General features: G+C 44.0%; 2 protein-coding genes and 1 non-coding gene across 3 annotated transcripts; 1 reads left to right on the forward strand and 2 right to left on the reverse strand.

Moving 5' to 3' along the window:
- On the reverse strand, positions 1-8,842 carry LOC135502833 (E3 ubiquitin-protein ligase TRIM56-like). Its single transcript, XM_064795938.1, has 7 exons — positions 8,799-8,842; positions 8,574-8,711; positions 2,214-3,412; positions 1,646-1,837; positions 1,292-1,394; positions 916-1,082; positions 1-571 (listed from the first exon to the last, which is right to left on the reverse strand). The coding sequence occupies exons 1-7, from the start codon at positions 8,840-8,842 to the stop codon at positions 516-518; spliced, it is 1,899 nt and encodes a 632-aa protein (XP_064652008.1). The 3' UTR covers positions 1-515.
- Positions 5,799-5,871, reverse strand: Trnaf-gaa (transfer RNA phenylalanine (anticodon GAA)). Its single transcript has one exon. It is a non-coding gene; the product is annotated as a tRNA-Phe (tRNA).
- Positions 6,022-7,283, forward strand: LOC135503111 (activator of basal transcription 1-like). Its single transcript, XM_064796451.1, has 2 exons — positions 6,022-6,304; positions 6,602-7,283. The coding sequence occupies exons 1-2, from the start codon at positions 6,112-6,114 to the stop codon at positions 7,135-7,137; spliced, it is 729 nt and encodes a 242-aa protein (XP_064652521.1). The 5' UTR covers positions 6,022-6,111; the 3' UTR covers positions 7,138-7,283.
- Positions 8,843-13,575: the final 4,733 nt, after the last annotated feature.

The raw sequence follows: 13,575 nt of genomic DNA on the forward strand, positions 1-13,575 counted from the left end.
TACTGTGTTTACATTTATTTATTCCGTTTAAAAATGACCATCGTGGCATGTACCGACAGTGATCTTTTCTGGTAAGAAGATCGAGCGCTCTGCATGAACAAAAAACAACCGCACTTTTTCCTCTCAATTATACAACATTTATTGTCATCGGAATATAATCAAGTGCGGACACGAAATATATTTTGCCTTCCCTCAAACTTCCCTACCACTCAGCGCTAACTGTACATTGCATAATAACTGACCCAGATCTTGGGTGCAATTGGGTCATCGATAAAAGCTACCGTCGACCCTTTAAATCAATCTATCCAAGCTGTCATTTTCCCGCTAAAACGATGATGATTAACATACACATTGGTAATATCTATAAAAATGGTATCTCAAGAACCTATTTGCCATCGCAAGCAGCTGTCTATTTGCAGGAAAGATAAGTAGATGCATACATTTGGTAAACATGCTTTCGTCCTCATCCATTTTTCAGATGAGAGCTCTCGTTGACAAACTTCTCTCACAGTTGTTTACGTCATGGTCAGTTCAGTTACTCGTCCATCAAGGCAGAAGTATCCATACGAACCTGAAAAGAAAATGGTTGACCAGCGATAGGAAGCGATGCAAAGTTCTGCTTGCCTTCCACCAATTTATCTTATAATAGAGAGGTAACTGAACATATCGAAAGTAAAAATATACTTGTAAACTTGGTAGGGAAGTTCCTCTTCCAATATTGACGTACATAAGGTGTGTTGACGTCAGTGAAGTCAACATCGTAATTTGCTCCACCTCCAAGGCTTATCGTATGGCCGACCCTTGGATATCATCGCTTCTGAGAGGCGAATGGAAGGCTCAATGGGGACTCTATTGAGTGTCGTCCTTGGCTTGATTGTAAAAAGCAGAAAGGCCACTTCACTACTCCCCACGTACCTGCAGGTATGTCATGAAAAGCTGCTCCGTAATCTATTCCATCCACCACGAAATTCACACTGCCATCAGCTCTCCTTACGATCCCAAGTTTTGTGCCTTTCCGCAGTTGCAGCGTGTTGAAATTATATTTCCCGAGCTGACGATTTCCGCGACGGATGGCGTTTTGACTGAAAATGTACATATAGAGAAGGTTTGAAACGTTACATTTGGACTCGGGGGGGGGGGGGGGGTTCTAATAAGGTTTTCTCTCCCCCCGCGGGGTACAAACGATGAAAGCAGTAGGATTCAAATCTGTTCTCAAGCGGTTGCTCAAAAGAGCTCTGCAAGAATGAAATAGAGCAGACAGAAAAACTAGAATAATTCTCTTCATTCTCACCAGATAGTCCAGGAGCCGTCAAAGTCCCAACTGCCATTGTAGCTACATTTCCCAGATAATTGACTCACTTCGAGAAGTTGGTCTGGAGGGACAGTGGATATACCTGAAATTTAGAAGCTCAGTTGATTTAAAGGGGCATGCCACTGATAAAAAGATCTGAATTAATTCTGAGCCACAGACTGTTTGGCTTTCACCAAAATGTGGCTGGGTGTTCTGCTTGGCAGCTGCAGAAGCAACCCCTTGTTTCTACTTGCTCCACTGGAGCAGAAGAACACACACTACTGACTTTCAAAAGAGACTTTAACATCCAATAGGATGAATTCGTAATGTAATGTTGATATGTCTTGTACTCACCATAGGCAGATCCCCAATCCGGCTTGCTCTCGTCATAACCAGTGATGGTCACTTCCACTACCTTCCCGTCATCAAGGGGCCTGTCCGTGAAGACCATCGACCAGCCCTTCCCCCACTCCCACCTCTCAGCTATGGTGTCTTCCTGTCTCAATGCCACAGAGTTGGTGTGAAGGTGATGGAATGTGTAGATACCTGTACAAGAAAGGATACAACCGTTAAAACGGTCAAAGATGAATGTGAACCTTGAAAATGGGTTTGTCTCTTGATGGTTGGCTCTAAAGATCCACTGCTCAATCAGTGCTACAACCCGATCATTTACAACTGGTACCCATTAGCAGATCTGGGTGGAGTCGGGCAAGTAAGGCAAAGGGACTAGCCTAGTCTCTCACGCAGACAGAGGGGACAGAACCAGGGACCTCTTGGCCCAACCTCAAGCCTTGAACTTATGTCTTCTCCAGTGAGAACATAATAGTCTGTGTGGTCAATTGTGCTCTTGCCTAGTCACTTGCGAGGACACAACCCGCAGAATGTAACTAACAATGTCTTTCCTTACAATAGCATCACTTACCTATCTTGGTCTTTAAGGAGAAACGAATCTTCTCTGCCGCATTGGCGGCCTGGTCAGCGTCAGAGAATCGGGTCTGCATTCCACTCACGGCTTGTTTCAGAAGAGCCAGGTTGTCCCCACTCAAGTCCCTGATCTTTCTCTTCTCTTGACCATGTTCCATTACGCCCTTTAAACCTCGGATGGAGTCCCCCAGACTTGTAATAGAGGACCTCATATCCCCAATCACCGCTTTCCAATTCTTTTCCTTTTCTTCAATGCTTTTTGCGTTTTCGGTCTCAAAGTGATCTTTGGCCCTCACAAGGTCTTTCTCCTGCTGCAACAGAATATCTAACCTCCTCCTGATGCTTTCAATCTCAGCTCTGACATCACCGAGCTCCCACTTGATTTTTCGAGTAGATTCATCAGCAGCCTCATCCCTTTCCAGCTTCTCTTTTTCCTGTTTCCTTAGCACTTGGCAATAGAAGACACCCATTGCTTTCTCATTTGCTTGGACACGCCGCCGCATGATGGAGCATTGATCGAGACCAGTGGTGACACCCATCTGCGCGGCCTTGAAGACATCACGGAATGACGTGACCTTGTGACTGTTCACTGGGTGGATGGCCATCAGACAGATACAACAAGCCACACGGTCGCAGTCAAAACAGAAACATTCGATGGGCTTCCCATGGAGACCGCACAATTCAATGAGCTCGTGATCCTTGGTGAACGGGGTGACGGAATGAGACGCACTGCAGTCACCGCAGAGGTTTGCACCGTGGCATCGCTCACAGAAATTAAAGGCAGATTTCCCACAAGCGCCACAGGGTGGAGCCGCAATGGTTGGGGCCGGAAGCTCCCCAGCAGGAAGGGACGCAGTCATTGGGTCAGGGGCTGCTGCTTTGGGAATCTGAATAACTGACTGACTCATCCGGTCAGACGAACCATGGGCTTTAACTTTATCAACAATGCTGGCCATTTTAAAATCTGTCTTTAAACCATCGGCTCCACTTGATGGAATTGGGCACGGCTTTCTACAGAGAGGACAAACGAACTTGTCAGCAGTGTCTTGCTGTTTGATGTGACTCCTGATGCACTCGAGACAGAATGTGTGCTGGCATTCGCCAACGATCTTTGGGATTTCATATGGCTTGAGGCAAATGGAACACTCTATCTCCTCCTGAAGACTGAGGACACTGATTTCTGATGCAATGGATGCCCTGGAATGGAGGAAGACCAATTAGTGAATGGCTTATGACTGATGAGCACGCCAGCTCCTCCTGAGGACTGAGGACACTGATTTCTGATGCAATGGATGCCCTGGAATGGAAGAGTGGTTTGTGAAGTGGGTTGGCATCGATTTAACAAGGATTGGTTGGTTTAGTAACACTTCACAGGGGTTGCCATGGGTTGGATTAGAACAGTATTGAGAGAGATGGGTGGGACAAGAGCCGCCATGGGTTGGTTGCCATGGGTTGGATTAGAACAGTATTGAGAGAGATGGGTGGGACAAGAGCCGCCATGGGTTGGTTGCCATGGGTTGGATTAGAACAGTATTGAGAGGGATGGGTGGGACAAGAGCCACCATGGGTTGGTTGCCATGGGTTGGATTAGAACAGTATTGAGAGAGATGGGTGGGACAAGAGCCACCATGGGTTGGTTGCCATGGGTTGGTTGCCATGGTTTGGATTGTTGCTCAGTGGGATTATTGCCCCAGACTCTGTTTATTTATGCCATTCAGGATCTTTTAGGTAGACCCTTTGCCAGGCTTTGGCTGGCTATACTATAGCAATGCCATGCCTTTGACTCACATCATCATAGACCACTGTTGATGCATGGCAAATACTAACTCTCCCACACCTGGTGATACACCACTAGACATGACAGAAGCATTTATCATTTTATGATGTAAATAGCCTTTTAATTTAAATGATGGGAATGATGACTTACATGCACCTGTGGGGATATTTACACTGTTGGGTACTAACTAACACACAGAGCACTACAAAACCTGATATCACAATGCGGAAGCAGACGGGTATCTATCTAGGAATCGGCGAATCTCTTAAATGTACAATGAGGCCAAGATATCGTGTGTATGAGACCAAAGGCTATTATTGATCACATGAATTTGAAAATGGGTCAAATAAAGACACTATAAATCATGTAGGATCCACATGTCATGATCGGAGGATTGGTGTACACTAACATATCCTGTTCCTTATGAAGAAATCCGCAGGCTATTGATAGATGTCTTGAAAGAGCATGCCGTAGCAAGGCAGAATGTTACAAAATCGTGCTGAAAAAACCTTGGCAACGCAAGTTACAAAGATCCACCATCATCTGATCATTGAACATGGCCGCCATGCGGTTGATCGAACACGTGCCACAGCACCAAATAGTTTACGCGGGAAGTTTCATCTCCGTTAAAGAACGATTACTGACGAGCCCGGGGAACTGGACCACTAGTCATTGCTCTTGTCTCTTTCTTTCATAGCAGTTGGGAACAATGGTTCTATTCAATACAATTGGTTCCTGTGGACATGTTTGGTAATATCACCGCCCTACACTCCGAACGCATTCGGGACCGGCTGGTCCTCCTGTAGACAGACCCAATAAGGATGACGAAATGGGGTGCCCAGGGAGTCTATCAACCGGCTAGACTGTACAAGATGAGTATAATGATTCCACCCGAATGTAATAGATATTCCCCGCTGCGGTCACAGCCGACACCGCGGGAAAACTTCGCTACTCTCCTCAGCAGCACCCTGAACATCATATACACCTTGGTGGTCAAGACGCCTTAGCAGGAATCTTGGTTCAACTAATCCGCTTGCGCGATCTGCACTCCGGAGACAGTGGACCGGCCTCTCCCCTCTCCCCTCTATGATGACGAAATGGACTGCCCCGGGAGTACAGCGCGATCAGGAACTTGTATATAATCAAAGTCAAAATGCCTCAACCGCACTGTGAGGTAATTTTTAGTTACCAAGAACCACAGGAGCTGAAGGATGTAGGATGTAGTTTTTATGCCGCGGACGCTGCGACCACATGCTTGACACACCCCATTGGAATCCTGCCGAAAATAATTGAAACTCACCCGAGAAGCTCTTCGTGACACATCCAACATAGTCAATTAAAAGTTTAATTTAATTTGATATTTAATGTACATGTATTATGCGCAACCAGTGAATAACGTTAGTTCCGCACAACGACATCTGTTGATTTCATCGCCATCTGCATGTTACACTCCGGAGGCAGTGGACCGGCCTCGTCACTCACCCTAAAATATGAATGGGATGACGAAATAGACTGGCCCGGGAGTCTACTGAATCTTACTGTATCTGTACATTATTCCAAAAATACACTCCGGACAAGTAGACTCCCGGGACAGTTTATTTCGTCATCCTATTCATATCTTAGGGTGAGGGATGAGGCCGGTCCAATGTGTCCGGAAAAGTGGTTAGACGGAGAGTCTGAATGGGATGACGAAATGGACTGCTCCGTCAGTCCAAGTAGTGGGTTGTGCCAAGTCATCACGTGAAGGTCAATAAAAAGACCAAGGTCCAAGAAAAAAAAAAAGAAAAAAGAAAAAGGGGAGCTTATTGCCGAAACCCGGGATCGAACCAGGGACCTTTAGATCTTCAGTCTAACGCTCTCCCAACTGAGCTATTTCGGCTGCTGAATATATCGGGCATTTTGATAGAATAAGATACTGATTATGGCATTCATGTTCCAAGATCTTATATTCAATAGTTAGTTCACTTAAATAGTTTTATTTACGCCTATTTAATTTCATAGGAAAACGATCCGGCCCTCCAACGATCCGAACGATATCTAGCCTGCAAGTAAAAACCCTAATTGATTGAAAACCAATTAGGTAGTTCAACAACTCCACGATAGGGGCAGTGTTTTCAAAATGGCTTCCGACGACGAAAAACGTGATATAATTGTCCAAAAGAAACGCAAAAAAGCTCCCAAACTTGAAAATATAGAAGCTGAAGCGGGCATAGTCTATTTGAGTAGAATCCCAACCTACATGGGAGTCAATCATATGAGACACATCATGAGCCAATATGGAGAAGTCGGCAAAATCTTCCTCCAGCCAGCTGGTAAAAATTCAAAATATTTCTAATTTTATTTGTAAAATGCAAGACGAACTACGCACAACGCACAACAGCGTCTTGTGGAGTGTGGTATCTTTGTGTTGACAGTCAAGATCTATTGTAAAGATAGTTTGTTTTCCCGGCCCTGGGCCCATACGGGTCATTAAGGCATTTGAGATTAAGAAGCCACAGTCTAGCCATACTCGTGGTACTACTTGGTCTCTCTAGTCTAGCCATACTCGTGGTACTACAGGGATTTATCAAAGGTCTTTTTACTCATTCTTTATTACGTTATATTTGCAGACAAACAGAAGCCAGGAAACAAACGCCGCCAGTTCTCTGAAGGATGGGTCGAATTCTTAGATAAGAAGAAAGCGAAACGCGTCGCAGCATCATTGAACAATCAACAAGTCGGAGGGAAGAAACGTAACGCTTGGTACTGGGATCTGTGGAATATAAAATACCTACCAAAATTCAAATGGGGCCATTTGCATGAGAGACTGGCCTACGAACGGGCTGTTCATTCGCAGAGAATGCGGACAGAGATTTCACAAGTAAAACGGGAATCGAACTATCATATTCAGAGCGTGGAGATAGCTGAGCGGATTAAGAAGAACAAGAAGAAGTTAAAGGGGGAGGGCGGGACAGATGTCATGAGGGAATGGGAGTACACACAAAAACAGACAGAGGACGAAATTCTTTCAAAGAAGCGCAAATTAACTTCAGAGGATACAGACAATTCTGGGATGAAAAAGAAAGTGAAACCAGACTCTAAGAAGCCGAGATCAGACTTTTTAAAGGGTTTGTTTTCTGGGGGTGTTCTGGAGGAGGAGGTGTGACCCCTCTGGCCTGGACTCGAAGCATGAGGGGGCGGGGTCACTTGAAGTTTTGAATTCAGATCTTCGTCTTGTGGATGAAATGTTACAAACCAATATCAAGCAGTTGTAAAATGCTCGTTTTGTTGAAAAATATATCATTCATTACATTGTCTTTTTCTCATAATATTCCCAGGCCTTAGAAAGCAAGGATAACATTGTCAGTCTGGCTGTGATTTTGTCCTTGTGTGTTCTGGTCTCCTAGAGCTTGGACATCATCATCGTCAGCCCGACTGTAGCTTAGTCCTATGCTCTGGTCTTATAGAGCAAGAACAGCATTGTCAGTCTGATTGTTACTTTCCATTATTGATTCAGGCTGTGGGACAGAGTCACTGGCCAGCAATGTCGTCCTCGCTCTATAAGACCAGGCCTAGCAGAGACACAGTCAAAAATCCGACTGACAATGTCGTCCTCATTCTTTAAGACTAGGACATTTCGGGACAGGATGTTGTCCTATAAGAATGTTGTCCTTGCATTTAAGAACAGGGCATTTCAGGACAAGTCACAATCCGACTGACAATGTCGTCCTCGCTCTATAAGACCAGGCCTCGCAGAGACACAGTCAAAAATCCGACTGACAATGTCGTCCTCATTCTTTAAGACTAGGACATTTCGGGACAGGATGTTGTCCTATAAGAATGTTGTCCTTGCATTTAAGAACAGGGCATTTCAGGACAAGTCACAATCCGACTGACAATGTCGTCCTCGCTCTATAAGACCAGGCCTCGCAGAGACACAGTCAAAAATCCGACTGACAATGTCGTCCTCATTCTTTAAGACTAGGACATTTCGGGACAGGATGTTGTCCTATAAGAATGTTGTCCTTGCATTTAAGAACAGGGCATTTCAGGACAAGTCACAATCCGACTGACAATGTCGTCCTCGCTCTATAAGAACAGGGCATTTCAGGACAAGTCACAATCCGACTGACAATGTCGTCCTCGCTCTATAAGAACAGGGCATGTCAGGACAAGTCACAATCCGACTGACAATGTCGTCCTCGCTCTATAAGACTAGGGCATGTCGGGACAGGATGTTGTCCTATAAGAATGTTGTCCTTGCATTTAAGAACAGGGCATTTCAGGACAAGTCACAATCCGACTGACAATGTCTTCCTCGCTCTATAAGACCAGGGCATGTCAGGACAAGTCACAATCCGACTGACAATGTCGTCCTCGCTCTATAAGAACAGGGCATGTCAGGACAAGTCACAATCCGACTGACAATGTCTTCCTAGCTTTATCACAAGATCTTGTGACTGTCCTTGCTTGGATATCTTGTGCATGGGGATGCCAGTTGTGGAATCTTCCACCCAGCAAACAGTGCATGCAAGTTGCCGCAAAATGATAATCGTGGATCTAAAATGAGAACCCAGAAGATGAAAAATCTATGTGACTCACTTTTGCTTGAGCTGTTCATCCTGATTGGAGACTTCTCGTGGTTTCTGTACGGACTGCTTCGCCAGCTCGAGGGCCTCTTTTGATATATTGAGAGCTTCGTCTGCAACCACCACGATGGCCTTTGAGGACTTCCCTTGCCTAAAAGAATAACACACAGCTAAGTTTTGGTCCGACTATCGCATGTTCTGTGCAGCAACAGCTTCTGACCTTCACGCTTCAAACTACCATTGGTAACAGAAGTGTCCCTTGTACTTCGAAGGATGTGACATACGACAGAGTGTCTAAAATGCCCTGAACTAGCAGCCAGAGGGAGGAGTTCTAGCCATCTGGAGCACTTAGATCCAGGACCGCATCGAACTTGACTATGGACACATAGATATACACACATTGAGCGCCAGTTATTTTCCGTGAGTAGTGGAGAAATGGGACTTTGTCAGTAAGAAATTTTTATCTAGACAGATTTCGCAAGCCTTCACGAGCGAAGATGTATGAAAGATGGTCTGTGGTGTCATGAAATTATTGACCGAAGGACAAGAGACGAAGGTTATGACAACATTTATTTGGCAAGTACATACATATGAATAATGCAAAACTTGGAATACAATAACACAACGTTGATACTGCTGACGCCGCTTGAGCAAGTGTGTCAAGGGATCTGATGTTGGGTCAGTGCGGGATGGAGGGTGGTGCACTGTGAGTGTCGATAAGGATGGGGGGGGGGGGGGGGGGGCAAAGGCAAAGGCAAAGGCAAATGACAATGACAATAGCATAATAACAATTGAACAATGTACATGTCGTAAGTAACCGTGACCGCTTTCAAGGTGGCAAGAACTGATTGCTGACCAAAACAATGACATATTCTGTTAACACCAATGGAGCATTCTCTTGTACTGTATTTTAGCCCAAAACCGCCCAATCAAAATGGTTCAGAGACTCGATTGACATTTATTGTCTTCAAGAGGAAATTGATCTCAAAACTGATATGGGCCTATAATATAAATAATATCCTACCTAAAATATAGGCCTTCTGTTAAATTAGACCTGCCTTAAGAAAAAAGAAAGAAAACCTACAACCAATTCCTCTTGAAAACAAATATGTCAATAAGGCTCATCCATGCATCATTTGAGTAAAACAATGTAGAAACACATTTTTGCTGTGATCAAGAAATAGCTCCATTGTTGTAATGTTGCACTTCTTGTGCTGTGAAATAGCTCAGATACGGTAAATGGATTGCCACATTGAAAACGGAACAAGAAATAGCAATATTCTGGATCAGCGAGTACATACATGAAGTGCTATTGATTTCAGGAATAAGCACATATTTTGCATGGTTCACTTTTAACAAAGAGTAACAAGGTTCGATGCTTAATTTTCAGGGTCGAAAACAGGTGAGTGTCAACCCATTCTGAGCCAACAGCATGAATTACAACAAGAAAAGGGTCAATTCCGTTGGGAACTGCTGTTCCCTGATCATGGCTCTTGACTACTGGCCTGGAATAGAAAGGGAAGATTTAGATACCAAGAAACATTGAAATATACAATTTAAGAAATTGAAGTATTTGATCATTTTTCATGACGTTTTTAAAAAAAATCTATTATAGCATATCAGTTATATGTCTGTACACATGTTTATGTCTGTGACAGCCTCATTGGCACTAATAAGATGAATCAATTAAATTGAATTGTCGGGTAATGGTGGTCAACCTGCCTCGGGTTTGTCCCAATATCAGTTACATGATGACGGACCTAAAGCCTCATTTCATCATAGTCAGCTTATCGTTTTTTATCGCATTTACCTCAGTGTTCCACAAATCTGGCATCCTGAATATTTATCTCTCAGAAGTGGCCTCGGTCGCGTTGGCTCGATTCTAGGGACGGGACAGCGAAACCACACGAGATGACGCAATCCACCTGAAAAAAATTGGAGACAATTCGAATGCTGCTTCAGTGAACAATGGGCGATCTGTTCAGGAGACGTCTTTCAAATCGCCCATTGTTTCATAAACGAGAGCTGGACAGACAGTTCCAGCTACTCTTCGCAGATTTCCTTCTTCCAATGCATACATCGCGTTTTGTCTCGACCACTCTTGCATAGCTATTTACTTTAAGGTCACGTGCAGGTCTTATTGGTAATTGCTGGGGTGAAACTTGGTACTGCGGGACAGACTTACATGTCCACAAAACGCAATGTCACTGCTGGACTGATTTACAAGTCCACAAAACGAAGAATCGGACATGGACATCATTACCCCAGCAAGAACCCAATGTAACCCCACGAATAGGGCCGTTTATAATGTTTAAGACATGTTTATACAATAACAATGCTGAAGCTATTGCCTGCAGTGACCTTGCTAATGATTTTTATGTGGGAGGGGCCAGGGACCGTGACTATTGATAAAGTCCTCACGATATTATATTCGTCAACAATGGGGCACAGACTTTCAGATATTTTCGTGACTGACCTATGTTACCAGTACAGTCCAATATATATTTCTTTTTTTTGACTGACCTCTATTACCAGTACAGTCCAATATCATTCTATTCTTCGTGACCGACCTATATTACCAGTACAGTCCTATATATTTCATTTTTCGTGACTGACCTATATTACCAGTACAGTCCAATACATATTCTATTCTTCGTGACTGACCTATATTACCAGTACAGTCCAATATATATTTTATTTTTCGTGACTGACCTATATTACCAGTACAGTCCAAAGATACTATTTAGTCTGTATATTATTCTAGGGCTGGGGTGGGGGATGGGGAAATTCTCCAGTGACAAACTTTTTGATTGTCATTCTGGTAAAAAAAAAACACGTCCAAAGAAGAAATTTATTCTCATAACTTTTAACAATGCTCGAAAAAATCTTTAAAAATGTTCATGTGGCGAGTCGCCACATGTACCGACTTTACCTGTGGATCTAAATATATATATCATCATTGAAATCCTCAGAGAAATTAAACCAAGACAAAAAAGGGTTCCATGCCCTTGGTTTCCATGTACCGCGAACGATGCTAACGATAGGATTTAGCTGACAGGATTTGGCCACATGAACCCCTCCCTGTCCAGAAGACGCGGGGGTCGTCAGATCAATTTGAAACCGCCATGGACATCACTTCTTCCCCCTCACAAGTCGGTCGCGATGACCTCCATGTGCAAACCATTTTGGCTGTGGATGCTCCTGGTAACCCATGTCGCCTAACCAGACATAGCGCGCTGCCTGACTAGAAGTTACCGCCTCTGAGACCCAGGGTTGAGACACTGGGGTCTGCCCCTAGCTGACAGGTGGATGGAGATCCATATCATAGAGCATACCAACCGTACATAACCGGCTGGACTGGTACACCCTATCAGGCTCAGACTCCCCAACGGAGTCTATTGAGCGCAGCCGCAGCGCCAGTTAATATGGATGGATTTACGTCGTCAAATAACTGTCGACCTGATGAGCATTCGTTCACGGCACACAGAGTTTATCGGGGTTGGGGGCGAAGAGACAAGACCAGGAACTCCTATGGGGTCGCGGGCGCAATGCAACCCGAGGAACGAGATGCACCCAAAGTACAAACTCGAAAATAACTGGCTCATCCTTCGCCATAGGTGTCAAGTATGTACCACTTATACAGACAGGCGTCATTAACATTGGGTAACACCTCACAAGGAGCAATACCAAGCATTTTCAAGACCTCATATTTAGCGAAAAGGTGTGACAACAATGATAATATATCAGATCCAATACCAGTCCCTTGACCAAACCCAACCATTTTTGAAAGTTCAAAGGACGTCGGGGCTTCTGAAAGAAAAAAGAATTGGCCATGACCGCTACGGTAGATAGATCGAAGTGATAGATGGGCTAACTGTCTATCTGAAAAGGGCGGGTAGCGAATTTTTTTTCCTGAACCTTTTGGGCACTATAGTGTACATTTGTACAGGGACTTCCAGCCAATCAGATTTCGACAAATACTTGACGTCAGAAGTCTTAAAAACTTTAGAGCAGTTGGTGAGAGCGCTAGTCAGAAATGGCAGAATACGATGTTTGATCCAAAGGTCGTGAGTTCGAATCCGGTTGTGGACAACATTTTTCTTTTTTACTCTTTATATTTTATTTTTATAACTCGTTTCTTTTCCCTTGTTATTCAGATTTTTAGATATTTTAGTCATTTCTGCTGCCTGTAACATACCTACAGAAAGGACAATAACAATAGCCCGTCTCCAAGATCTAAGGGATAGTCCTTCAGATATCATTTATTGAGCATGAATATACAATGAGACTTGTCTCATGTGAATGGTCTTCCTCCAGTAGGAATGTGTTTCTCTGCAATGAGACTTGTCTTTCGATACTGCCTCGTGTGTATGGTCTTCCTCCAGTATATATTTTGATACTGTATGCTTCAAATTTGATTAACAAGCACAAAACAATACAAGCTTACTTCTAAGTTTCATGATGACGCCCCGATGACGACACAGATGTATCGGATTCTGATTGGCTGAGAACCTGTGTACAAATGTACACTGTACTACCCGAAAGGTTCAGGAAAAAAATTCGCGGGCGGGCGATTATAAAGCAGGCGCATACAGTTAGATATCAAAATGGTAACAAAATGGTCGAAATTTATCTTCGCACACCATCTTTATACTTGTATAGGAGCTATAGGTACTCAATGGTGACGAGAATCTGCTCCCGAAAGAGATTTTAAGTAGCCTAAGTCTTTTGTTTGCTGCTGGTTGAGGCTTTCAGCAGCTTCCTACCGACGCCACAAGGATATCTTTGAAAGCCACCACGTGACCGCAGGGCCAATGCATTGGTGTCATTATTCACATTTATCATCTTCGTGACCACGCGAAAACATACTTAAAGCTGACATGCATGCATAAAAACCCAAACGAGGGACAGAGTGTACATAATGTAAAAGCTACTAAGTGTCCCGCGGGCTATTCTGTAGTTAGGCCGTATGGTCTAACAGTGTCCTCCTTTCAAAGGTCAGCTGAGCAGAGTGT

Source organism: Lineus longissimus, chromosome 19, assembly GCF_910592395.1.
Source record: "Lineus longissimus chromosome 19, tnLinLong1.2, whole genome shotgun sequence".
In the NCBI taxonomy this organism is placed as follows: domain Eukaryota; kingdom Metazoa; phylum Nemertea; class Pilidiophora; order Heteronemertea; family Lineidae; genus Lineus; species Lineus longissimus.